This window comes from Dryobates pubescens, chromosome 10 (assembly GCF_014839835.1).
Source record: "Dryobates pubescens isolate bDryPub1 chromosome 10, bDryPub1.pri, whole genome shotgun sequence".
Taxonomy (NCBI): domain Eukaryota; kingdom Metazoa; phylum Chordata; class Aves; order Piciformes; family Picidae; genus Dryobates; species Dryobates pubescens.
The window spans coordinates 34,475,897-34,500,916 of record NC_071621.1 but is presented as its reverse complement, the minus strand read 5'-3'; the positions used below and the strand labels follow the sequence as shown (position 1 = coordinate 34,500,916).

At 40.5% G+C, this 25,020-nt stretch overlaps 1 protein-coding gene across 7 annotated transcripts in view; it reads left to right on the top strand.

Annotated features, from left to right (window-relative positions):
* The window catches only part of FAT3 (FAT atypical cadherin 3), a 475,061-nt gene that overhangs the window by 369,231 nt on the left and 80,810 nt on the right, over positions 1-25,020 (top strand). For all 7 annotated transcript variants that reach the window (XM_054164880.1, XM_054164877.1, XM_054164879.1 and 4 more), the window contains 4 exons: positions 6,046-6,185; positions 15,824-16,099; positions 17,714-17,924; positions 20,718-24,791. In XM_054164880.1, coding sequence (XP_054020855.1) covers positions 6,046-6,185; positions 15,824-16,099; positions 17,714-17,924; positions 20,718-24,791 — 4,701 coding nt within the window. The remainder of the gene's footprint in view (positions 1-6,045; positions 6,186-15,823; positions 16,100-17,713; positions 17,925-20,717; positions 24,792-25,020) is intronic.

Below are 25,020 nucleotides of genomic sequence, written 5' to 3'. Positions count from 1 at the left end.
ACAGGCCTCCCTGTTCTCTCTCTCTCTCTTTCCTTCTTCCCCCAACCTGTGCCTTTATAAGAACAGACAAGCTTTAAAAGCACATCAGAACTCTTCATCAAGGGTGCTTAGATGACAATCATTTTAATAAGTATTAATTTTAATTAATTGTCCATTTGATTCACAGTGCTGCAGCTTTTCATTGATGTCAGAACCACGTAGCTCCCTAGCTAGCCCTGGAATTATCTCCTCTGAGAAATATCTAAAATACCTTTCTGATTTCTTTTCTGATTTTTATGCCCTTACCTTCTGCTTCTTAGCAGTAAACCCAAGGCTTTGACTCCCATTGCAACAGTTTTATCTGGAAACTCAGTCTGCATTATTTTCATCTTAGCTTGATACAGTACATAAAAGAATAAATATTTACATGTCACATACTATGTTCTGATTAATAAAAGTCTGCAGTTGAATTTGAAGCAGTCACTAAGTTTTATTTCATCTTTTTTGAAAACAGAAAAAAAATGAAATCTTGGCTTTGCTTCTTCTGCTGAAAATCCTGGAGTCTCAGGATTAATTCCTTTTCTACGTTTTCCTCTGAATCTCTGCTCTGAGCAACATGTGAATTGTAGCAGCTGACCCAATTTATCATCAGTGTCCTTGGTGTTGTGCTTTGGTAAAAGACAGCTAAGAATCTTCTCTGCCCTGAGAAAATGTGTGTTAAAGGAGTATTCTCTAAATGAGATCATCCCCTGTATTTCTGTCCTCCACTTGTCAGTCATGCTGTGATAGGCCAAATGAGACCTGTGTGAAGATCTCGGTGTATTCCTGGCTTCACTGTTTGAACTTGGAACATGTGTGCTCTTTGCCATCTACCAGTGAAGGAGGGCTCTTGCAAGATTTTTACCTGTCTTTCATTTGAGGATGTCCTCCAGAGTTCAGCATGATCCATCTTTACGTCTAAGACAGAACAAGTCTGATTTTTCCACAGTCATTAGACATTTTCAGTCTCACTCTTCTGCACAGGAATAGTGGGGCAAAAAGCCTTCACGTGGGGTTCTTTTGCCTAAAAGTCCTTCAGGTTTGTTGTTCTCAGAGGAAAACAAAATTTCTCACAGTAGCATAATTCCATCTTAAACTTTATACCAGTACTTGATAGGAACATAGACAGGTTCAGCATCTTTCCAAAAAGAAATTCATCTAAGAAAGCCACTGCCAAAAAGGATAATTGTTTTCAGCAAATGCAGTAGTCAAAATATAAGGAGAATATGCTTCAAAATGAAACTCATTAAAAAACCAACACTGAAATTCCAAATGGACAGAGGTGCAGAGCCCACATTCCGTGGGAATGCAAGATCTGCATCATGTCTTGCCTTAGGCAAATCCTCCAGCTGACCCCTAGAAATCCCTTTCAGGGATTCAGGAAGTTTTCCTCAGCCTGTTGATTGCACCAAATGGATGGTAAAGTTTGTTACATCTGAAGATCCTCTCCTGTCAGTCATGTAGGGTCCAGTGTTGTTTTTTTCAAAAAAACCCAGCAAAACAGAAAGCAAACAAAAAAACAGCAAACAAAACAACAACAGCAAATCTTCCCTGTTAAAAGGAAAGTTAATTCTTTCCAAAGCATACTGGACATTTGTCAGATGGAAAATATGCTTGCAGAGACTCTGAAAGCCAAGAAACAAGATGGCAACACTCCATGTTCAGACAGCAAATGTAACCAAGGCTCCTCTCTGCAGAGAACACAACCTATAGACTGTTGGCTTGGAGGTATCTTGGTTCAATTTCCTGAGAGCTCCTTCTTGATGAGAATCTACCATCTATTAAACTGAAACCTAAAATCGTTTCTACAGCTGTCCTGAGTTTGATAGCAATTGCATGGTTGCCCAGGGAAATTGTAGATGGCCCTCCCTGGAAGTGGCTGGAAGGCCAGGCTGGATGGGGCTTTGAGAAACCAGATCTAGTGGAAGGTGTCCCTGCCCATGGCAGGGGAGTTGGTACTAGTTGATCTTTAAGGGTCCTGCCAATCCAAAGCATTCTATGATTCTATGGAACTGGATAGAGTTATATTAGAAAATGCCATATAACCTATAATGTTCTTTCATATAACATAAGAATTTGCCCAGTTCTGTAAATATGATTCCAGGGCTTACACAAGATCATTAAGACTGATGAATCAAGAAAGTAAGGCTAGAAATCATCATACTTAACTTTAGCTGTCCGAAGTGTAGACATAACTGTCTGTGCTGGCTGCCTTTGGGAATCTTAACAGTCAATTAGAAAGCAAAAGCACTTTCTGGATGAATTTATATCATCCCGACATGATAAGTCCTCTCATCCAAATATGGCATTGCAAGTAGATGTGGAGACATGAAATCCCACTGTAAGTGCTTCAATTTTATCAAAGTATTTTAGAGAAAGTCTTTAATCTGCATTGAAGATGTATCACCATTACATCTTAGCCTGCAATGGCATTACCAACAGCTAATCCACATCTCTCTGAGGTCTGTCAGTGTTAAATGCTTTCTCAGGATGACCTGTCTAGCCAGTTAGCCAGTTCAATCTTCTTGCCACCTTTAGTGCTGATTTTCCCAAAGTGCCCCAGAAACTCACCATGTATTATCTTCACTTGAAATACTTCTTTCCTAATGCTGTTGCAAGCACATTAGCAAAGACAGCTTCTACATATCTTGTATCTGAAAGCCGGTTTTAGTGACACTAAAAAGGAAAGCATGTGCCATATGCTGGAAAATGGAATAAGTAATAAGAATTCACATTAATAAAAGCGAGCAGCTGAACAAAATTTCATCATCCTTAGCCCCCTTTCATCCTAAGATTGTGATCAAAGAAAATGTTAAATGACCAATAGTAACATTGTTAAAACTGATACTGCAAGAGCTTACAGCACTGCGGAAGAGCTCGATGCAAAAGGGTTTGTAGTTGCCCAGCAGCATGCTTTCAAAAACCAGCCTCAGGTATCCCAGAAGGGTGTGAAACTCACACCTGCTTAGCTGTCACCACCTATGGGCTCAGCCCTCCAGCCTCAGCGGGAGCACCTTCGGAAGGAAATGGTTTCATGTGGAGTTCCTAGACTAGTTCAGCTGCAGGAGTTTTTGAGAGAAGATCCTGTTTGTTTTTACACAAGAATGTTCTCTCCCTCTCTTCATGCCCCCCCAGCACCCATCTTTCAAAGATAATTGTGTTGGCTGCTTCTCTGGGTGCTTCACTGTAGGCCTTGCATAGACTTGACACATCTGTAAGGCTCTCATAGTTCAGCATTTATACCTCATTCATTAATTAATCTTCAGTGCTTAAGTGCAACTTCAGAACCATTCGTCATATGAAGACCTGTTTTGAGAATGCATGAAGGCTGTGTGGAGTAGTGCCTCTGCTACTCTAGATGAGAGGCAGGGCACAATATCTCAGGCAGCATTCAGGCAGCAGTAGTGCTGCATCTGACCATGGTCTCTTAAATTGTGCCACTCTGAGTCAGGAATGAAGCAGACTTTCACTCCAGAGAATGTTATGATCACAAATCTCACAGTGAGATGTTCTCTGATCCTTCTCTGTCTCAGTGTTTGATGCAGTTTCTGCCTTGCTTAATACAGAATGTAAAATAAAGTCAATGTAAAATGAAGTTCATTGCCTGGTTAGTTACAAGTGTAGGCTGGATTGGGGCAGCTGGCAACCAAGATTTATGTGTTTACCACTAGGCCATTTGGGGCAATGGGAATAACATGAAAAAAAACCAAACTCATATGATTAATTCAGTTCTTATTTTAGGGGAAGAATATGATTCACTTAATGGCTTGAAGAGGACAGTGTATTTGCAATGCAAACCCAGCTCTAAGCCAACAGAGGAAGGGCATTTAAAAAACATTCATTGCTAATCCTTCCATGTTACTTGGAAGTTTTAAAGGCAGGGGGATATTTGGAAGTGCATGCCAGCTGATAGCATATAATTTTTGATTGCTCATTAAGATGGTTATTAAGCATCTTGAAGTGTAGACTTTCATTTGATTTTCATGGTTATCAGTATGAAACACTCTCTTTGTAAAGTGCCCTACTGTCCCAAGGCTAGCTTCATTTCAGCAGAGATTTTCTTGCAACAATCTCAAACTCTTTTCTTCAAATGAGGCTTTTTTTTTTCCTCCAGTTAGTTTTCATGGCATAATTGTTCCCAAGTAAATCAATTTGAAACATGAATTGGGAGATGGCATCTTTTTTCCTTCCAGACTAACTTTTTAAAAACAAACCCCAAACACTGAAGATAGGATCAATGTCCAGACCCTTGCTATTGCTTAAATGTCAAGGGCAATTATGCCTTTTTTCCTACTGTCAGATAGTGTTAAATATATATCTAGAGAGAGAGAGAAATAAGCAGATTGGGCTTGCAGGTGGTTAAGGAATAAGCAATGTTTCTATCCACCATAAAGCACAGCAGATCCAGTGTGATTTTCCTGGAAAACCACAACTCTTCTATTAGGTTTAGAACTGTATAGATATATGTTTATATATCTCTAAGAAAATGTGATGGCACAACTGAAAGGACTACATTTGAATCATTTAATTATGCAGAAGTTCAGTTTGCACAGGTCACCTGTACTCTCATGTCTCCTTCCCCTTTCTTCTCCCACTCCTGAATGGCCACCAAGGCAGATATAGGGCAGTGGCTTTTGTAGCTTACACGTTCCCTACAATAGTCTGTGCAAGAGTTAGAGAGAAGTTAGGATTTCCTCATGTTAAGGGCTTTGATTTGACTCTGATTCCTCCTAATCTTCAACTTCCAGCAATGTCAAAACCTTTTTGCTCTCACTTGTTTCTGAGAATAATGCTGGTTGTTGGTCAGAAACCCATGCACATGCAAGTCTTGATGGTAGGGCAAGACAGACTGTCCTCTCTCACTTCTTTGTCCCCAGCCCTAAGATAAGAGCCATTACAATATTTCTCTGTCTATATATAATGCATGAGAATGGGCCTCATCTCAAGAGGTCTGAGCAGCTTTTATACAGGTTTGAAGTGAAAAGCCTTGTCAAAGACAGTAGCTAGTGGCATGGCAGAGCTTTGATGAATATACCTTAAGAGTTCATTTGTCAGCAGTGTTACGTTCCCACTCTCCTTGTCCTCTGCCTCCAAGAATTTCAGACTCAAATCATAATAGATACCACTTTATAGATAAGTGAGTATGATACAGCTTAGCAGCAGGGAGTGTGTGCCTCGCTTTTGAGCACAATGAGTGGTTCTAATTTATAAACTCTAGCTGTGGCTGAGAAATCCTGTAACCCTTTCATCTCAAATTATTTATGGCTATCTCTTACTTTTTAATACTTTTTTTTTATCTTTTTTCTTTCACCTGAGACTCGGGAGGGTTTTGCCACTGCTGCATCATTCAGCATGTGACAGAATAAGGGGATATTAACTTCAGGAGAGTTTATTGTGAGGGTTTCCTTAATGGAAAGGAATTTAGGATGTGTATCCTGTCAGATCTGTTTGAATAATTCTGAAAGGACTAGTAGAATTTGACCTTTGCTGCCAGCAATTATCATTGTCCTTGAAATTAACATAACAACCCTCTATTTGCATTCGTAAAATTGATGACAATTGCCATTTTTAAAGTCGTGCTTGGCAATCCTTGCACCCATCGGCACGGGTGAGAATTCCCTGAGAGTACAACGTGTGTGCGGCATAAAACCCTCTTCAAATTGCTTCTACGAAAACAAGGTAGTTCTGCTTGTTCCTTACCCAGACTACAAGGACACACATCTTATGAGCTTACAGCTCTTTGATTATGTTTATAGACTCGGTTATGGTTCACTTAAATAGACTGCTAGATTGTGATTTTTTGTTGTTGTTGTTCTTGCAGTGCATTTTAATGATATCTGCTTTCCGACGTACAAACTGTGCTCTGAAATATAAATGAGTTGTGAACAAAGAAGTATCAGTAGATGTACTATGTATGTTAAGGCAAGCCCTTAAGATGGATGCCAAATATGCCCACTTCTAGGAACACTTTCAACGGGAATTTTTCCAGAAATGGCTAATTTAATTGTATTTTTGTGCAACAATTAGGAGGGAATTACGATAGTTCTTTCGACGCGGAGAAGGGAGTGGGCACTATTGTCATTGCAAAGCCCTTGGATGCAGAACAGAGGTCAATATATAATATGACTGTGGAGGTCACCGATGGAACAAACATTGCCACGACTCAGGTAGAATATCACTTTCCTTTCTTGGCAAGTTCTTTGCATTTGTTAGTGAAATGTACCTGCTATAAAAATTAATCATTTTGCCATTCACTTAAAAGCAGCATCTTTGAGATCACCATTAACTAATGGAGGGGAGAGTCTTCAGTGTTTTTCCATCTGGTTGTAAAGAGTCAGCTGATGAAGGTTTCAGGGTGGTATTTCTCCTTTTGTCCTCTTCATGCTCACACAAAAGTAATTTGCCTTCCTCCAGCTGAGGGAGTCCCGGTCACAGGCAGCAAAGCTTAGATTTTGGCAATTGTATCACCCCCTAATGGCCCAAAATACAATAGTGCTTCTGTGGTGTTAGGGAATATTACTATTGATTGTATTAAGTGGAGTTTATACCTCTCATCCTCAAAGACCCAAATGTGGGACACGGAATCAATTGTTCAGAGAAGAAATTGCTCAGAGGCGGAACTCAGAATTCAAAGGATCTCTCCTTTAGTGTCACTGCCTGCGATTACATTGTCTTCTGGGCAACAGCCCCAGTGAACCCTTTCAAAGCAGACTTGCTTATCAGGCTTAGTGCCTTTCAGCAACTAAGAAGTCAGGTCACATAAATGTGAAGGGACGGGTTAGTGATGTCTCTGACACATCCTTCTCAGACAGACTAGTGGAGAGCCTGGGTATCTGTTCAGTGGGAGCCAGTCTGGCGATGAGACGTGGACAGAACCCATGGTGCAGGACAGTCACTTTGCAGTCTAGCTGACACTGGGTAGACTTCACAAAGCAGCAGCCTCCAATGGACTTGTGGGGCATGGATTAGCTAGGGCCTGAAATTCTGAGTGTAAAGTGTGTCTATAGCCTAAATATTAGTTGGCACATAGGGGGAAATGTGTTGATAGAGGACGTCTGTGTCCTCAAATTCAAACTGAATGTGGTTTATGGGGGAAATAAAAAAAATAGGTGATATTTATTCCTTTATAATGCAGAAGGAAGGCATTTACATATATGCATGCATACACAGATGCTTTCATTCTACCTTGCCTTTTTGCTGAAATGGTTCAGATGTAAATCTGTATTCACTGAGTCACAACAGCAGCTTTCCTAAGACTTTTAAATCATTAAGTACTTTCTCGTTCTGAATTCCTCTTTATAACCAGCCCTAAAATCTGTGTTTGTCTGCTAATTTCTCCTGATAGTCCACTCTTGGTAAGAAAACATCAATTGATGATAAATTACATTGCAGGAAGTCTACTATTTTCCCTAATAGTTTCTGCTAAAAACATCACTTGTATTTAATTTGATCTGTCTGGCCTGTATTCCTTGTTATGCCTTTCTCTGGTCACTTAAAATGCTCCCTGAAAAACAGTATTTTCTCCTCAGGAAGGCACTTACTCAGAATAGTCAAATCACCTCCCAGTATTCTGGCAGACAAGCAGGGGAGAATGACTAACCTCTTTACATTCTCTTTCAGTCATGCATTTTATTCAGCCCTTGAGCAGTTTTTTGTTTAGCTAGTAATAGCTAAACTACTAGTAGTGATAGTGCTTTTGGTGTTGAATCCCTGACATTACTTTTTTCTTCTATTTTTTTCTTTTCTTAGTAAACATTTCAGCAAAAAGAAAAAATGCTAAAAAGCACATTTCAAACATGCTGGATCTAAGTAATTTCTCTTCATATGGATAATGTATTTATTGGGTTTGCTGCTTTTGGTTTAATAAATTTATCTCCGTGACAGTCTTCAAAACCTATTTTGATGCAAACTCTACATTTTTAATTAAAACATATGGTAAAAACATATTTCAGTAAAGCTGTTGCATTCTAAAAGAAGCCTGAACAGTCTTTGTAACAGTGATGTGACCTATTTAAGCATGTAAGATAGTCATTTAAGATTGCAGTAATTCAGCGTTAGATAATCATTGGTAGTACAGACCCATCTCTCCTCCATCTCTTCTTCTCCACATTGATACTGCTGAAGTATTTAATTGTGGCCTGGTCAGCATCTGAGAATGTGTTCCTTTTGGTCTTCACAACATAGATTTCAAAAGCAATCGTTATTTCAAAGCTGCCAGAGCTATGGCCTGCCTCGTTATCTTTCTCTTTTACAATAAACTTTCAGACTGTATTTTTGACTGGACTTGAGAGGCTTTGGTTACCTTATTCATCTTTGTTTCCTTTGAGAACAATAATTTAAATAAATAAATAAATATCAAACTGATAGTTGAAGCAAAGTGTCTCATAGAAAGAATCCAAACAGCATCTACTGATGCCTCGCGTTGGCCTTGTTCTGAGTTTTAATACACTTACATCGTAAGTATTTTGTCTCTCATACGTAGTACCACCTGCACTTCAAACTACAGCTACAAGAAGAGATCATGGAAGAGGAAATGGGTGGAAAGCAAATTTATAAACTCATTCCCTTCTGTAATAACAAAATATTACAACACTCCCCCCAACAATGTGTCATGGTTTGTTATGAAACAGCTGATCACTGCCATGCCAAATGAACAGTCTTGCTTTTTATTCCACCCCACCTGTTCCCCTTTATCTCTTCCTGGCCTTTTGTCTATTACACAGTTGGAGGTGGTAAAACAGAACATAAAAATGCCAAAGATTTTTGCCTTGGTAACATGATCCCTGGCACTGACTTGCAGAAGTTTTTTTAGCAGTGTTCCTGCACTCCTTAAACTCTGATAAACTGTTTGCTTCCTTCATGCCTCACTGCACACATGGTTCAGTACCCATGATGAGAGGAAGGAAATAGTTTTGATTTTAAAGTTGCATCTGATGTATTCATGGCTTGCTGCTAAGTTAAGAGGTGAAAAGAACATAAGGAATATTAATTAAAAGAAAGGAATAATACCATGAACTTCCTTAGTAATTGAAAGCCTATTTGTTTTGAAGATGAGGAGGATTTCAAAAAGGAATAAAATCTCCAAAGTGAGAACCAAAGAACCAGGGCTTGTTAAGCCACTGCCACGCACTGTGCTGCCTGTCCAGCTGGGCCCCAGCCATCACAGCAGTAACACTCTTATGGGGAGGGATGGATGGAGGCAGCAAAAGACAAAGAAATGTTGATTCGTTTGATTTATATATTTGGAGTTAGAGTATAGAGCTTGTGTCACACTGATTAACTTCTAGGAAGGCAAAGTCTCCTAGCTTAGCCAGGGAGAGCTTTTGGGTTTTTTTCCCTTAGCTTAATTCATCTTTGCTCAAGGCCGTGCAGTAATTTATTAAAGGCTGAAGGCGTACGTCGGCCTTAAATCCCCACGAAACACGATCCCTGCAGCTGTCAGGAGAGCTATTGGCCTTGGATGGGGACAGGGCTTCTGCATCCCACACTTGAAAGAGACGGGGCAAGAGCTCTGTGCAATGACCCAGCTCCTCACCACCACCACCTCCCAGCTAAAAATCAGTGTAACTGCATCTAAGTGCCTACTCTTGCCACAATTTAACTAATTTTGGCTATGTAACGTTAGTCTTGGTCATGAGTTAGGTTTATTCCAAAGCCTCCCTTTTTTTATTCATGAGCAAGTCAGATTCTTTACATCCAAGCACAACATAGGAACAGCATTTATTAGTTTATTTGTAGCGTGTGCTTTTGTGGTTTGTGAAAATACCCCCAGAAGCACTGTACAATGGGGAGCAGTCACCTAACTGATATTTTTTCACTTTAATGGAGAATGTTCTAGTAAGAGGCAATTATTTTTTTTCAAGAGCAGAATCCTGAAGCCATGGTATTATAGGGAAGAGTTTTACCTCTCCTTTTTCTGGCCACCTTCTTTCTTATCATCCTAACTGCAATAAAAAAGACTTTAAAGCATGAAGGCATGATTCCATGCTAGGAGGCAAAAAGTGCTTCAGTTTCATTTGTTGCCAAGCCATCTCGCTATTTCCCAGTATAGTGGACGTTCAGAGAGGGACATGCAGTTTTGTAGATCAATACATGGTCTACTTGTAATACCTTCAGCTGGAACCAACGAGGCTGGAAGAGCAGTTACTGCTCATTACCCCTTTCTGTCTCTCCTTGCAGAAGGTTGTGGGCTTTTATTTATTCTTCTGTTCAGGATTGACCTTTGGCTGTGAGGTTCAGGATATGAAACTTGGTCTCACCTATCAGAGAGCACCTTTTCTTTATAAGGTTGTTTCTCAACAACGAGGAGCCTATTGATCATCCCAAGTGAATCTTTTAACTGAAAAGCTCTTTCTAGAGGGCCATGGCCGAAATACAGGTAGTGTTGTAAGGGCCTGCCAGAAGAGGTTCTGGGCTTGTGAATTCTTCTAGGATAGACAAGAAGTCCTGGGATTTCAAGTCAGTTTTTCACTTTTGCTCTGCTGAACATTTCTTCCAAACTGGAAACAACCCAATCCTTAATTATTTTTCTGTCCCATCCAGCGATCTCAGCACTGTCGCGCCTGTGAGACAATGACTTTGCCTCTCATTTTAACATGACACACTGAGTGTGGTAAAGTGTAAATAATGAGGTTGGTAAGGAAACTATTCACATTTTCATGTTAACGTTGGGGTTTGGTGGGGAGAAAAAAAACTTGCCAGGAAGAAGCAAATAAAGCTGTGTGGTAGCACCATTTAAAGCAATATATAATCAAATAGGTTTCCAAAACCTGCACAAAAGCGTAACCTGAGTTTAAGCAATTCAGGCATTTAATAGGTTGTACTACAACACTGTGCCCAGACCAAGCAATTAGCCAAGCAGATTCTTGCAGCTTCAAATGTCTCTAAAGCAGCTCCTGGCATTTATCCAGTTTTCATTCAAATACGTTTGTGCCTAAACCAAAGGTATTTGTGATGGGCAACATTAAAAACAGCTTTGGAGAGACTTCCTGCGTTAGGTTTGATTGTGTTTGTCCAGGCCTTTCGCTTACCATTTTGAATACAAAGTTTTTTGCTAATGCTCCAAGTGTTACTTTGCCTAATTTGTAAGCTTGGAGGCCTGTGAATCCTTTATTTCAAACTTGCTTTAACTGTGGGAAATAGGAAGTGAGCAGGGAGAAGCAGATCTTTTATAGCAAGGCGCTTGTTCAGACTATAAATTAGGCTCTGCACAATGGAAACAGAAGGAGGCAAGCCTGCCTTTCTGGAGCCCACGACGTGCTGGAAAGATAGAAGCTTTCAAGGATAACCAGGCAGAGACTGCTTTGCTGCATGTTTGCTTTATGAGCATAGAAAAAAGACTTGCAGCTAATGTTTGTCTATGAAAAGTGGTTTAGTCAGTAACCTTGTATAGTCCTCACCAAAGAGGAATCCCTTCTTAGCAGCAAACAAATAGTAAACATTTCCATTCGTCACCTTCCAGAGACGTGTTGGGAAACTTTTAAAGCCTGTCCTTGATCCCATAGGATCGGCATGGTCACAACTTAACACCCCAGGCACCTACACAGTAATAAAATGTATTTATGCACCAGTTCATTCTTGCCATAACTTCTGTTTGGAAGTAAATATGAAGAAAGCATTAAGTAAGTCATACACCGTGAGTCTTTGAGTTGCTTCAGTAGGCTAACACTTGATTTTGGGTGAAAGACATATTACAGGCTGGCTAAAGCTTAAGACTTCAAGGAGCAGAGTGCTAGCCTTTTTTAATTCCATGGGAAATTTGCCAGTAGTACCAAGATTTTGTGCCTAAGTTTGGCAGTCATTAAATGAATTTGAGCAACTTTCCTCATACTGGCACACTGGGGGCATTCACCTTGCTCAACTTCACGTATATTTGTAGGACCAGGTTTTCTGTGAGCCCAGTGTTCATGACAGTGTAACATTTGTCTGTTATTAAAGGAATACATTGCCCCCTCCTTTAAATAACACCTTGCTAGAAGTTATGGTGTGGGAGCAGGCAATCTTCTCCATAGGAAGGTGGTATTTTAAAATGACCTTAAAAAAGAAGGGTGGCTCAAAAAGAAGCCTAAAGCATCTTCCCCACCTTTGCCACTGCACTTCTCTTGTGGCTTTGCTAAGTCATTAACCTTGCTGCAAGGTTTTAATGGGCAAAGGATGGTGATAGTCATAGCCACTTCTTCCTCAGAAAATGTTGTAAGGAATGAAAGAGCAATATCTATGTAAAACTTAAGTTCCATTTTATTTTACCTGATTTTGTTTCAAGCAGCTCCCAAGATAGTTAAATTTTTAAGAACATAAAAGAGTTCCATTTTCTCCTTTTCCATAGCTTGTGGGTTTAACAGAGCTCTGTATAATCACTATTCTCATATATAATTTAACTTCCCTTTGTTATGAGGAAGATCTAGCCCCCTCTAGTAAAGGAGAGACCGTAATGTTAAAATTACAGTTGACTCTGGGGGATTTTGAGGGACAGCTGACAAAAATTAGAAATACTCTTAACTGCTTTAATAGAAGAAATTGTGAATCAATAATGACCTTTTTATTCATTAGCATCTCTAACCTGCTGCTTTCCATCTCCAGATGGAAGTGGCTGTTGAAATGCAGAGTATGTAATAAATAATGCGTATTTCAGGGTAGATCTCTTGACAAATCATTAAAATACTGCTGCCTCTGGGGAGGAAGATGCTTGCCACTTAAACAGACACTTGTTCAGTTTTATAGTAGATATTAAGTGAAATGGAAAAAAAAAAAAAAGTTGAGAAGAAACTGAAAAAAAAAAAAAGAAAGGAAGAAGGAAGAAATTATCAAAGCAATTCCAAGTAAATTTGATGAGCACTGTGAGTGAGAACCTCTGGTTTTTCATCTTTTGTCTTCTCCATGCCTTCCACTCCCCAGACACTGATGTGGCCCCTATCTATCTGTCAGGACATTAGCTTATACTTTTTTCAGTGGGAAAGAATTGCTGCTTTGTCAATCTATGCTACAGTTCTCATAGTCTTATGGCCTGCCTTTGGTCTCTGATGCTGATCCAGTCCCATTCTGTTGAGTTTATGCAGTCTGGCGAAGGCATAAAGCGTGGCGCTGTGGCTTGCACAGTCACGGTGGAGGCTTTGTGGTAGATGAAGCTTTCTGCCATCTTCTGCTTTCACAATTTGCCAGTGATCCCAAACTGCATTAGATATAATGGAAAATGACCCCCAGCGTTGGGGTGATCGTACAGCACACAAACAGAACGTGATCATACAGCACACAGACAAAAGGATGTGTCAGAGATTTAGCAGTATTTTTAAGATATGGTGGTATGCATCTGGACTTCTTATTTGTTTCTTTGTTGGTTTTTTTCTTACAGAGTAGCTTGAGCTTGTACACAGAAATGCTGCAAATGAATTCACAGGTTTTGTCTGTCCCTCATGTGGCAGCTTGTGTAGCTCCCTCAGTAGACTGTGCTGTACAGCAGAGTCAAACACTTGGTATTTTCAGTTGAATCCATTGGAGAAGTTCTTATTCCTCTGTTAGGCTGTCTTAAATGATAACATGACAAAGTTTTGGGGCACTTGAAGCCATGGTTTAGTAGTCATGAGTCTTGGGTGACAGGCTGGGCTTGATGATCTTTGAGGTCTTTTCCAACCTTATTGATTCTATGATTCTATGATACTATAAGGAAGATAAATGATGTTTTTGTCTTTGTTAACAGTGCAGCAGTAAAATAATCCAGCCATGTTACAGTGGCACTTGGCAAAAGACTGAGGGCATCAAAACTGCTTTAGAAGATGCCTTTGAGCCTTAAACACTGGTAATCAGAATATCCTCAGTTTATGCTACTTCCATGTCACTTCTTCACGCTAATGAAGGTGGTAAACAAACACTGAGTTTTCCATTGAAGTCTTGAATTATTTTCTCAGACTTTCTTCTGTGTATTATAATTAATTTCTTCACAGCGTTTGGCTTTTTTTTTTAACTCCATTGAGTTAAAACCACGCTTTCATATATAGTATAAAACCAAAAATCATGAAAAGCTGAGTAAATCTTCCTCATTATTATTGGCCCAGCACTGTATATTAACCCCCCAGTTTTATTGCTGTCTGTCCAGGGCTGAAGCATAACTTAATACAGGCATTGGCCTGGTTCGCTCTGGCGTACCATAATCTGGTGAAAATTAAAGCCCATGGAATGCGCAGTTGAAGTCCTCTGCCATTTAACTTACAGAGCATTTTATTTCAGCTGTCTTTTAAACAGTTCCCAGGCTAGTTCATTATGACTGCTGCGTACAATTGCTCATGTTCCTTTGGGTAATGTGTTCTGCAAACCCCTCCACATATCTAAAGTTTCATTTCCCTCTAAGGCCAACATCTGTTTGTGCAATATTGCAGTAAAAGTGTAACTGTGTTTTGATTCTGTTAAGAAAGTATGGGTGAAAAGGACTTGATCAAGCAAAGTAATAAAATATTTACTTTAAAAATAGCTAAGTACTTTTCAAAACAGCAGAGCCAGCATCATGAGGGATTCTCTTAGTCTTAGTCTTGTGCATGACCTTTCCTTTGTAGTTCATTGGACTGCTTCATATTTCAAAGCCTTTGAATAATAAGATTGCTCCATTTCAGTCACTGTAAAATCAGGTGTGTGCTTTCACAGGCATACTTCTTGCTTCCAGTACTGAAAAAGCAGCAACTCTGCATTTCATCTTTCAGTATTATGGAGTTTGTCAGGGGTTTTGCTAATCTAGAGAACACAAAGTCTGGAAGTCAAACTGTCTTCAGGGGGTGATTCCTCCAATGGTGAAAACCACAACAACTCATTGGAGCCACACATGCATAATGTTGCATAGTTACATAAACTTTGACAGGCAAAGCCTCGAGAATACTGACTCTTATTGCTTACCAGGATCAGTTCCTGATCTGTTGAAATGGGTGTAATGAGCAGGGACTGCAGCATCCTGGCTGCCTTCCTCTTCTCTAAGTTTCTTTAGGGATCAATGCTGAGGGTTTAGAGTCAGATTTGAATCAAATCACACAATACTCATTCACATATTTAGCAAAAGTTCTACCATTCACTGACATTCATAAACTTCAACAAAAGAGGGGCAAATAGTTGGCAACAGGGACAGCCATGACTGATAAAGGAAGAGCAAGCATAAAACCATAAGAGTAATCCTTCCCTGTCACCAGTGTCCTGAGATTACTTGTCCTTGGTAGTATGTATTGATGTGTGTGGGGTGGGCTTGTGTGGTCGTGAGATCATCTCCTGTTCTCGCTTCATCAAGTGTCACTGCTCCTAACACAGACGAAGGTGTAACAGAAACTTGGACATCTCTACTGCTGTCACAATTTGACACTGCTAGTACATCCCAACTCAATCTATCAGGTAGAAAACAACACAGCATTTAGCAGAGTCTTCGTTGTATAAAAAGATTTAAGTAACATGAAAAGGATTCTTTTATAGCCTTACTAACAGTGAAGGGAAAAGGAAATCCCATAATAGCTCTTGTAACCAGAGCAGTTACAAGTGATGACAAAACCTTTCCTGTGAACACTGTAGGCATATTTTCCAGTCTATATACTGAAAATATGGACTTGTCTGGCTCTGAGTAGGTCTTAAAATTAGGAACATTTGACCTCCAAAGTCACATCCTTATTATTTCTTTTGATCTGGACAGTAAGCATTTAATGTTGAACAATGTTTGGCAGTCCCACCATACAGCAGCATAACATCATCGGCCATCTAAAGTAGGTTATACTTCTTTAGGTGTCTATTCAGTCAGCTGGTTAGATTTCAGTAACTTCAAATGTTTTTCTTTTATTAACTGTAGGTTCTTATCAAAGTGCTGGATAACAATGATAATGGCCCAGAATTCTCTCAGCCAACTTACGATGTCACCATTTCAGAGGACATCCTCCCAGATACTGAAATTCTGCAGATTGAAGCTATAGACAGAGATGAAAAGCATAAATTGAGCTACATTATTCACAGCAGCATCGATACAGTCAGCATGAGAAAATTCAGAATTGATCCCAACACTGGGGTGCTCTATACTGCTGAGAGATTAGACCACGAAGCTCAAGATAAGCACATCCTTAATGTCATGGTAAGAATGTAATATTCACTTGGCTCAAGACAGAATCACTGCTGCTTCAGGTGCGTACATGCCTTAGTCTTTGCACGAGCAAAAGGCTGTTAGTCCAGTAAGTAGTCATTAATTTCATCTTGCCTGCCCTGCTGTGTATTTGTTATACATTTTTTTCATTTGGGCTTTTTTTGGGAAGCACTGTGAATTCATTGTCTGGAATACGATATGATTTTCTGTCTCAAGGGAGAGCAAGCAGGAAATTATTTAATCTCTTGGCATCTGGTCCTCTCACTCAAAGTAATTTTCAGAGTTTCTGAAGTGAGGCTGAATGTTATTTGAGAAGTTATTCACAGGAAGATAGCTAACTACTTTCTTGCCATTGAGAATTTTACAGCCGTTCTGGATACAAGCCTCATTTATAGTTTGCTTTTACGGACTTACTTCAGTACATAAACTGTTGATATACAAAACAGATTTCATCTGCATTTCCAAATTTTGTGTATGCAGGGGGAAAAAAAAAGTTAATTAACATTTTTTGCTCAATGTGCATAAATTAGAGAGCACAAGTCCCTCTGGGTTTTAAGTGAAGATTGTATATTAGCAGCTGGAGGTTGATAAAAAATAGTTTAAATGTAGTCTCCTGTTCTCTTTAATCAGACTCCTGTAGAAGAGATCTTTGGAGGTGCAGCTCAGGGTATGTTAAGTATGGGGTCATCTTTGGGCAAGAGATCCTAGGAACCAGAGAACTGCTGTGTGCAGAAGCTGAGTGGGGTCTAAGCTCACAGGGTAACAGGCTCCACGTCCTTTGCTGAGGATGCTAAGACATATAAACTGAATCACAGACATGCCTGACAGAGTTCATTTCCTGGTGCTTGGTTTTAATCTCCTCCTGATACAATAAGGTTTCTTCTGTGGTTAAGAAAAGTTTTTTGGGGATTGTGTTGGCAGTATTCTCATTGTGTCAGTGCTGAGGTATTTTGTGTGGGGTTGAGAGGGATGTGATAAATGATAGCTTTGTTTGGAGTTCTCAGCTCTCCTTAAGGCAGTTTCTACTCCATTTACTGTCGGTGTCATCATCTACAAAAAGATATGTACCTACATAATGATAAGAAAGCCCCTTGGTAGCTACAAGCACTGTACTAACACATAACTGATCATAATCCCTTCCAACCCAAATCATTCTATAAATCTGTGATAATGCATTGGTCAAATCTGTTTGTAGCTCTTTGAAAGAAGGAGGAGCTGATGGGCAAGGTTTATTTGCCTCTGTGCAGTAGAGCAGGGAATGGCAGGGCAAAGGCATGACCATTTAGCATGTATTTTTCAAAAAGTATTTCTTGCAAACCTGAAATGGAATTGAGGAAGTCACGTGGTTGCCATTTAAAAATTCCTGTCATGATAGTTGCCTTGCATTTTTCACACCAGAAGAAAAACGTCCCTGAACTCTTCCCGATCCTTTGATTTTACTGTGTACCACATTAGGAGTATTTTACACTCCTCTTTGGGGACAAATGGGTTTTATTATTACTTTGTAGTAAATAGAAATGAAAGTATTATTAGCACTCAGATGAGTAATACCTGCAAGGTTTTACTAGATGGATATTAAGATGTGTATTACGCATTTGTCTCTAGGTGCGAGATCAAGAATTCCCTTACAGAAGAAACCTGGCCAGAGTAATCATAAATGTAGAAGACTCCAATGACCATAGTCCATACTTTACTAGCCCCTTGTATGAAGCCTCAGTGTTTGAATCGGCAGCAGTTGGATCAGCAGTCTTACAGGTCACGGCTCTGGACAAAGACAAAGGAGAAAACGCAGAGCTCATCTACACTATTGAAGCAGGTTTGGACAGAGCCTGCAAATGTAATGTCATGATTCATGCCATATAAAGAATAGTGAAGTGGTGGTAGTCCATCTTGATAACACAAGTCAACTTTTTTGGTCTACTCTCTCTTGTAGAGCTGGGCAAAGAAGACATCTTCCTGATGGTTGATTTCTCTTTCAAAGCTACTGTCTTCAACACCTATCAGAGCAGAATCTCATTCATGTTCACTAAGTGGCTACAGAGCATTTTACCTCTAAGTCATTGGTTCAAAACCATCACTTATTGAAAGCTGCTGCCAGTGACTTGTTTTCAGGTTGCTGGCTTCAGTCTAGTACACAGTGAATCCTCCATAAACAAATGTCACAACAGCTGGCATGTCCTGGATTTTTTGCCAGTGTTCAATTCAGAGGAACGTGGAGACTAACAGCAGGGCTACGCTAAAAACTTCCCTCAGCAGGGCCACAGCATTTTAGGGGCACAAAGTCTCTTGAAACTAAGGGAGGGCATTGTGGTACCAGATTAAAATTGCTTTTGCTGTTAAGCTTTGGACATTTACATTCACCACATAATCTGTACCAGCAAAAGCGTTTCTGTGCCAGTGCAACAGCACGGTCATGAGAAATTTGCATTATCTCTGCCACACATGCAAATGAACATAACTGTCTCTGGCTCATATGGATGATCTGAAGTTAAGAGTTATCTCTGAGATAAACCACTGACATATATACAAGTCAGGTGCCTGGAAAAAGAGAGAAGGAAGTAGGCATGTTGTGGTTTTTGATGTTTCATTTCTACATTTATTTACTTTTTTTAGTGATACAAATCTTTACATTGCAATAAGAGCAAAAGCTGTTTTTCAAGACTCTTCCCATCTTATTCTTGACATCATATTGCTATTATGAGATCCAACCCAAACACCTATAGGTGTCACCACAATATAAAGAGCAACTTGATATGCTAGAGGTATGGCTCCCATACACTGGTAATAGAATCATAAATAATGCAGACATAAAATTATGATGATTAAAAAGGATTCTTCATCACTTCTTAAGGTCTGCAGATGGTCTGCATGTTTTTCTCGTTTCTAGGGGCACTCTCTTCCATTACAGCATGCTTCTGCTTCATCATGAGCTCTCCCTGCAGTGTCAGACACCAAAATTCTATATTCTGTAAGCCATGCACTCCCCCAGTTTCATTATCCACCAATGTTCCAATCCCGGATGCATCAGAATTCAGTGTTCTGCTGCTGCGGTTTCTATGATCCATCAAATCTGCAGTTGAGGATACTGATTTTAACTGCAGCATTCAAATTGTACACAGCCCTCTCATTCAGGGGAATTACTTACATCATGTGAGGAGAGCAATTGGTAAAGTAGCTTGTGTGTCATTTCATAAGAAATTCCTGAAGCAGAAGGATCAGCTCTGGACTTACATGAAGCAACCAGTGGCTAAAAATTATTTGTATTAGCAAGCACTGACAAAATAACTGCAATAACATTTGTTGTGTCTGCAAATGTGACAGATACTGTGATCTTTATGAGGATTTGTAGCTCTGGCAAAAATCTCAGCTCCTCTGTGAACAGCACAATTTTTGCTTTAGCTAGTAGAGTAAACTTTACTGGCCTGAAGGGATGGATATAAATAGAAAGCCACTACCGGTATTGAACTATATACAGTGGTATGCAGCTTAAATTAGCCTCCAAACCCCAGAATTTACAAGGTAGTGAATCACATCTTAGAAGTAGTCCACATTCACTTGCTTCATTTAGGATTCCACATATTTGGTATTCCAGACACAATTTTCACATTTGCCACTCCATGCACCGCACCCTCTAACAATCATCATTAAAAGAAGATCTCTTGTTTACCACTGTTTCCATGAGACATATTTCTCTCCAGCTCATGAACCTATGCTTGGCTGAAGATTGGAAGCAGTTCTAGGTTTTAAGGTGTGAATTACAATAGCAGGAACATTTTGTAATGATTAGAATGGCTGTAACTCAGTACGTGCTGATTGTGTTTAGAATACACACCATATATACACACGGGTAGTCAAGGATAACTACTAAAGGTGAGCTCTAATTGCAGGGTAAGGATACATATCAAAAGTTTTGAGTCTGTCTTGATAAAGAAGAGGTTGGCAAAAGAGATCCCAGAGAAATTCCTTGATCCAACCTCAGTATTTTTACCTTTGTGCAGTAAGTGATCCCCATGCTTTCATGCAATAATAAACGTTTAATGACATTTTCTGCTAAATCTCATTCATCTAGATTCATTCTCCTCAGAGATTGTGCGATAAATCTCTGTGCCACAGGTTATTAGAGTCTCTTTTCTGTACTATTTGTTCTGGTTTATTTTTCTAAATACCATTTTAACCTGCTTATATTCACTCGCTTGAGTTTTGAGCTACTGTAATCTTCTCTACAGTTGCTTAATATCCCCTTCAATTAAGAGCCAGAGTTGTTATCCATTTGTCATGTAATTGGCTTGTTAGCCTCTGATCTAGTTTCTTTGCCTTAGGTGTACATGTATTTGACTAATTCCCATAATTTAGGGATGCTTTGTCCTACTTCAGTAGGAGTAATGTGCATGCAACACTTCTTCAGATGTTGATATTCAGAATCAAGATACAGATAGCAGCACCTGAGTTCCTGAAGGTCTGAACACCTGTACCATCCATCTACTGAGATACCTGATTTTCAGACAGGAGGGCTGGAAGGGGCTTTATGATTCCTCTGTGGTCCTGGTTTACATTATCATCAAGTGTACTGTATTTAATTTCTAATTTGCTTCCTGTATTTGTGTTTCAGGAAATACAGGAAACACATTCAAGATTGAACCAGTCTTAGGGATCATTACATTGCTGAAGGAGCCAGACTTAACTACAATGGGACAGTTTGTTTTGTCAGTCAAAGTGACTGATCAAGGTTCTCCACCACTATCTGCAACAGCAATTGTGAGGATATCTGTGACGATGGCAGATAACTCCCACCCTAAGTTCACTCTCAAGGAATACCAAGCAGAGATTAATGAAAATGTGGATATTGGTACTTCTGTCATCTCTCTCTCTGCGATCAGCCAGTCCACGTTAGTTTATGAGGTTAAAGATGGGAATGTGGATGGAGCCTTCGCTATAAATCCATATGCTGGAGTGATCACCAGTCAAAAGGCCCTTGATTATGAACGTGCTTCTTTCTATCAGCTCATCATCCAGGCAACAAATATGGCAGGCATGGCCTCAAATGCCACTGTGAATATTCAGATTGTTGATGAAAATGATAACCCACCAGTTTTCCTCTTCTCTCAGTACTCGGGCAGCATAAGCGAAGCTGCTCCTGTAAACAGCATAGTCCGGAGCGCCAATAACAGCCCCCTCGTGATACGTGCCACTGATGCTGACAGTAACCAGAATGCTTTGCTTGTATACCAGATTGTTGAATCTACTGCAAAGAAGTATTTCACTGTAGATTCCAGCACAGGTGCAATCAGAACAATTGCAAATTTAGATCATGAAACAATAGCCCACTTCCACTTCCATGTGCATGTTAGGGACAGTGGCAATCCCCAGCTTACAGCAGAGAGCCCAGTTGAAGTGACCATTGAGGTAACTGATGTCAATGACAACCCACCAGTCTTCAGCCAGGCTGTATTTGAGACAGTCTTGCTCCTGCCCACGTACGTTGGTGTCGAGGTTCTCAAAGTCAAGGCTACAGACCCAGATTCAGAGATCCCTCCTGAACTAACATATAGCCTAATTGAAGGCAATCTGGACCATTTTTTAATTGATTCAAGCACAGGGGTGCTTACCATTAAAAACAACAGCCTCTCAAAAGACCATTACATGCTAATGGTAAGAGTGTCTGATGGGAAGTTTTATAGCACTGCTATGGTGACAATAATGGTAAAAGAAGCCATGGACAGCGGGCTCCATTTCACACAAAATTTTTACTCCACTTCTATCTCAGAAAACAGCACCAATATCACAAAGATTGCTGTGGTGAATGCAGTAGGTAACCGCCTCAATGAGCCTCTGAAATACAGTATATTAAACCCAGGCAACAAGTTTAAAATCAAATCCACCTCAGGGGTCATCCAGACAACTGGCATCCCCTTCGACCGAGAGGAACAAGAGCTGTATGAGTTGGTGGTGGAAGCAAGCCGTGAGCTGGATCATCTTCGTGTCGCTCGAGTGGTGGTGAGAGTTTACATCGAGGACATCAATGACAACGCCCCGGTGTTCATAGGGCTTCCTTACTATGCTGCTGTGCAAGTCGATGCTGAGCCTGGGACCCTGATATACCGAGTGACAGCTATTGATAAAGATAAAGGTGAAAATGGTGACGTGTCATATCTTCTGAAGGAAGACTACGGACATTTTGAAATTGATAGACAATCCGGCAGCGTCACTTTAAAAGAGGCCTTTAATTCTGATTTGTCTAACATAGAGTATTTGGTCGTCGTTCTTGCAAAAGATGGTGGTAACCCCTCATTGTCTGCCTCAGTAGAGCTCCCCATTACTATTGTTAACAAAGCAATGCCTGTATTTGACAAGCCCTTCTACACAGCTTCTGTGAATGAAGATGTAGAAATGCACACGCCGATTTTAAGCATAAATGCAACCAGTCCCGAAGGCCAGGGCATCATTTACATCATCGTCGATGGAGATCCCTACAACCAGTTCAATATCGACTTTGACACTGGAGTTCTGAGTGTCATCAGCCCACTGGACTATGAAATAAATTCCCTTTTCAAGCTGATGGTGCGAGCCAGCGATGCCCTCACTGGTGCTCGAGCGGAGGTCACCGTGGACTTGATCATTAACGATGTTAACGACAATCCTCCAGTTTTTGATCAGTCGGCTTATAACGCTACTTTGTCTGAAGCATCTTTGATTGGGACTCCTGTACTGCAGGTCGTCGCTATTGATGCTGACTCTGAAAATAACAAAATGGTGCAGTATCAGATAGTCCAGGACACCTTTAACAGCACAGACTATTTCCATATAGACAGCACCAGTGGCCTAATTCTGACAGCCCGGATGCTGGACCATGAACTGATACAGCAGTGCAGCTTGAAAGTCAGAGCAACCGATAATGGGTTCCCACCACTTAGCAGCGAGGTTCTTATTAGCATCTCCATAACAGACATGAATGACAACCCTCCGGTTTTTAACCAGTTAATATATGAATCCTATGTGAGCGAACTCGCACCTCGGGGTCATTTTGTGACTTGTGTCCAAGCCTCCGATGCCGACAGCTCCGATTTTGACAGACTGGAGTACAGCATCCTGTCAGGAAATGATCGGACCAGTTTTATTATGGATAGCAAGAGTGGTGTTATCACCCTTTCCAACCATCGCAAGCAGAGGATGGAGCCCATGTACAGTCTGAATGTCTCTGTGTCAGACGGGCTGTTCACCAGCACAGCTCAGGTGCACATACAGATCCTTGGAGCCAACCTCTTCAGCCCTGTATTCTCACAGAGCGTTTATGTCGCAGAGGTCAGAGAAAACACTGCTCCTGGAACTAAGGTAATCCACGTGAAGGCAACAGATGGGGATTCAGGTATATACGGCCAGATAAGCTACTCCATCATAAATGACTTTGCCAAGGACCGATTTTTGATTGATAACAACGGGCAGATTCTGACAACCGAGAGGTTAGACAGAGAGAACCCGCTGGAAAGTGATATTGGTATCTTTTTGAGAGCCCTTGATGGAGGTGGCAGAACTACATTTTGCTCAGTGAGAGTGATAGTAGTGGATGAGAATGACAATGCTCCGCAATTTATGACAGTTGAATACAGAGCAAGTGTCAAAGCTGACGTTGGGAAAGGTTACCTGGTGACCCAAGTGCAAGCAGTAGATCCAGATGATGGACCGAATTCTAGAATTACCTATTCTCTATATAGTGAAGCCTCCGTTTCAGTAGCTGATCTGCTTGAAATAGATCCAGACAATGGATGGATGGTTACCAAGGGTAGCTTTAACCAGCTGAAAAACACAGTTCTGTCATTCTTTGTCAAAGCAGTTGACGGTGGTATTCCTGTAAAGCATTCCCTTATTCCTGTCTACATCCATGTTTTACCGCCAGAAACTATTTTGCCTTCCTTTTCACAACCCCAGTATTCTTTTACCATAGCAGAAGATGCTCTCATAGGTAGTACCATTGACATTCTGCATGTTTTGCCTAATCAAGGTGCTTTGTACAGCACAGTTAATGGTGAAATGAGTGAGAACAACAAAGATGGGGTTTTCATCATAGAGCAAGACACAGGGCTCATAAAACTGGATAAGAGACTTGACCATGAGGCCAATCCTGCTTTTCACTTCAAAGTTGCAGCCACCATTCAGTTAGACAAAGTAGACATTGTGTTGACTGTGGATGTGGAAGTTAAGGTATTGGATGTGAATGACAACAAGCCCATGTTTGAAACGGCTACCTATGACGCTATCATAATGGAAGGGATGCCTATAGGAACAAAACTTATGCAAGTGAAAGCGGTTGATGCAGACTCGAGTGCAAATGGGCAGGTCACCTACACACTTGCAGTGGAATCAGAGCTGGAGAAGATCACAGAAGCATTCACCATTGATAGCAACAGTGGCTGGATAAGCACACTGAAGGATCTGGACCATGAAAAGGATCCTGCTTTCACCTTTGCAGTGGTGGCCTCAGATCTGGGAGAAGCTTTATCCTTGTCATCAACCACCTTGGTCTCAGTTACTGTGACAGATATAAATGATAATGCACCTATCTTTGAGCATGAAGTGTACAGAGGGTCAGTGAAGGAGAGTGACCCTCCAGGGGAAGTCGTGGCTGTGCTTAGCACCTGGGATGAAGACACATCTGATGTGAACCGACAGGTTAGCTACCATATCACAGGTAAGAAACCATTTGCATGCTTTCTTCCCCAAACAAGCTTTACTGAAGAACTGTGATGTGTCCAGTTTTAGGTGTATGTTTAGCAGAGTTCCAACTACATTGTCACTGTGAATCAGACAGCTGCATCTCTCTTTGATATTTTTTTTTTTCATTTGGGCAGAATTTGCAGCAAGTAGCAAAGCTAAAAAAGAGGGAAAAGGAGTGTGTGTCTATCTGTCTGTTTGGGTTA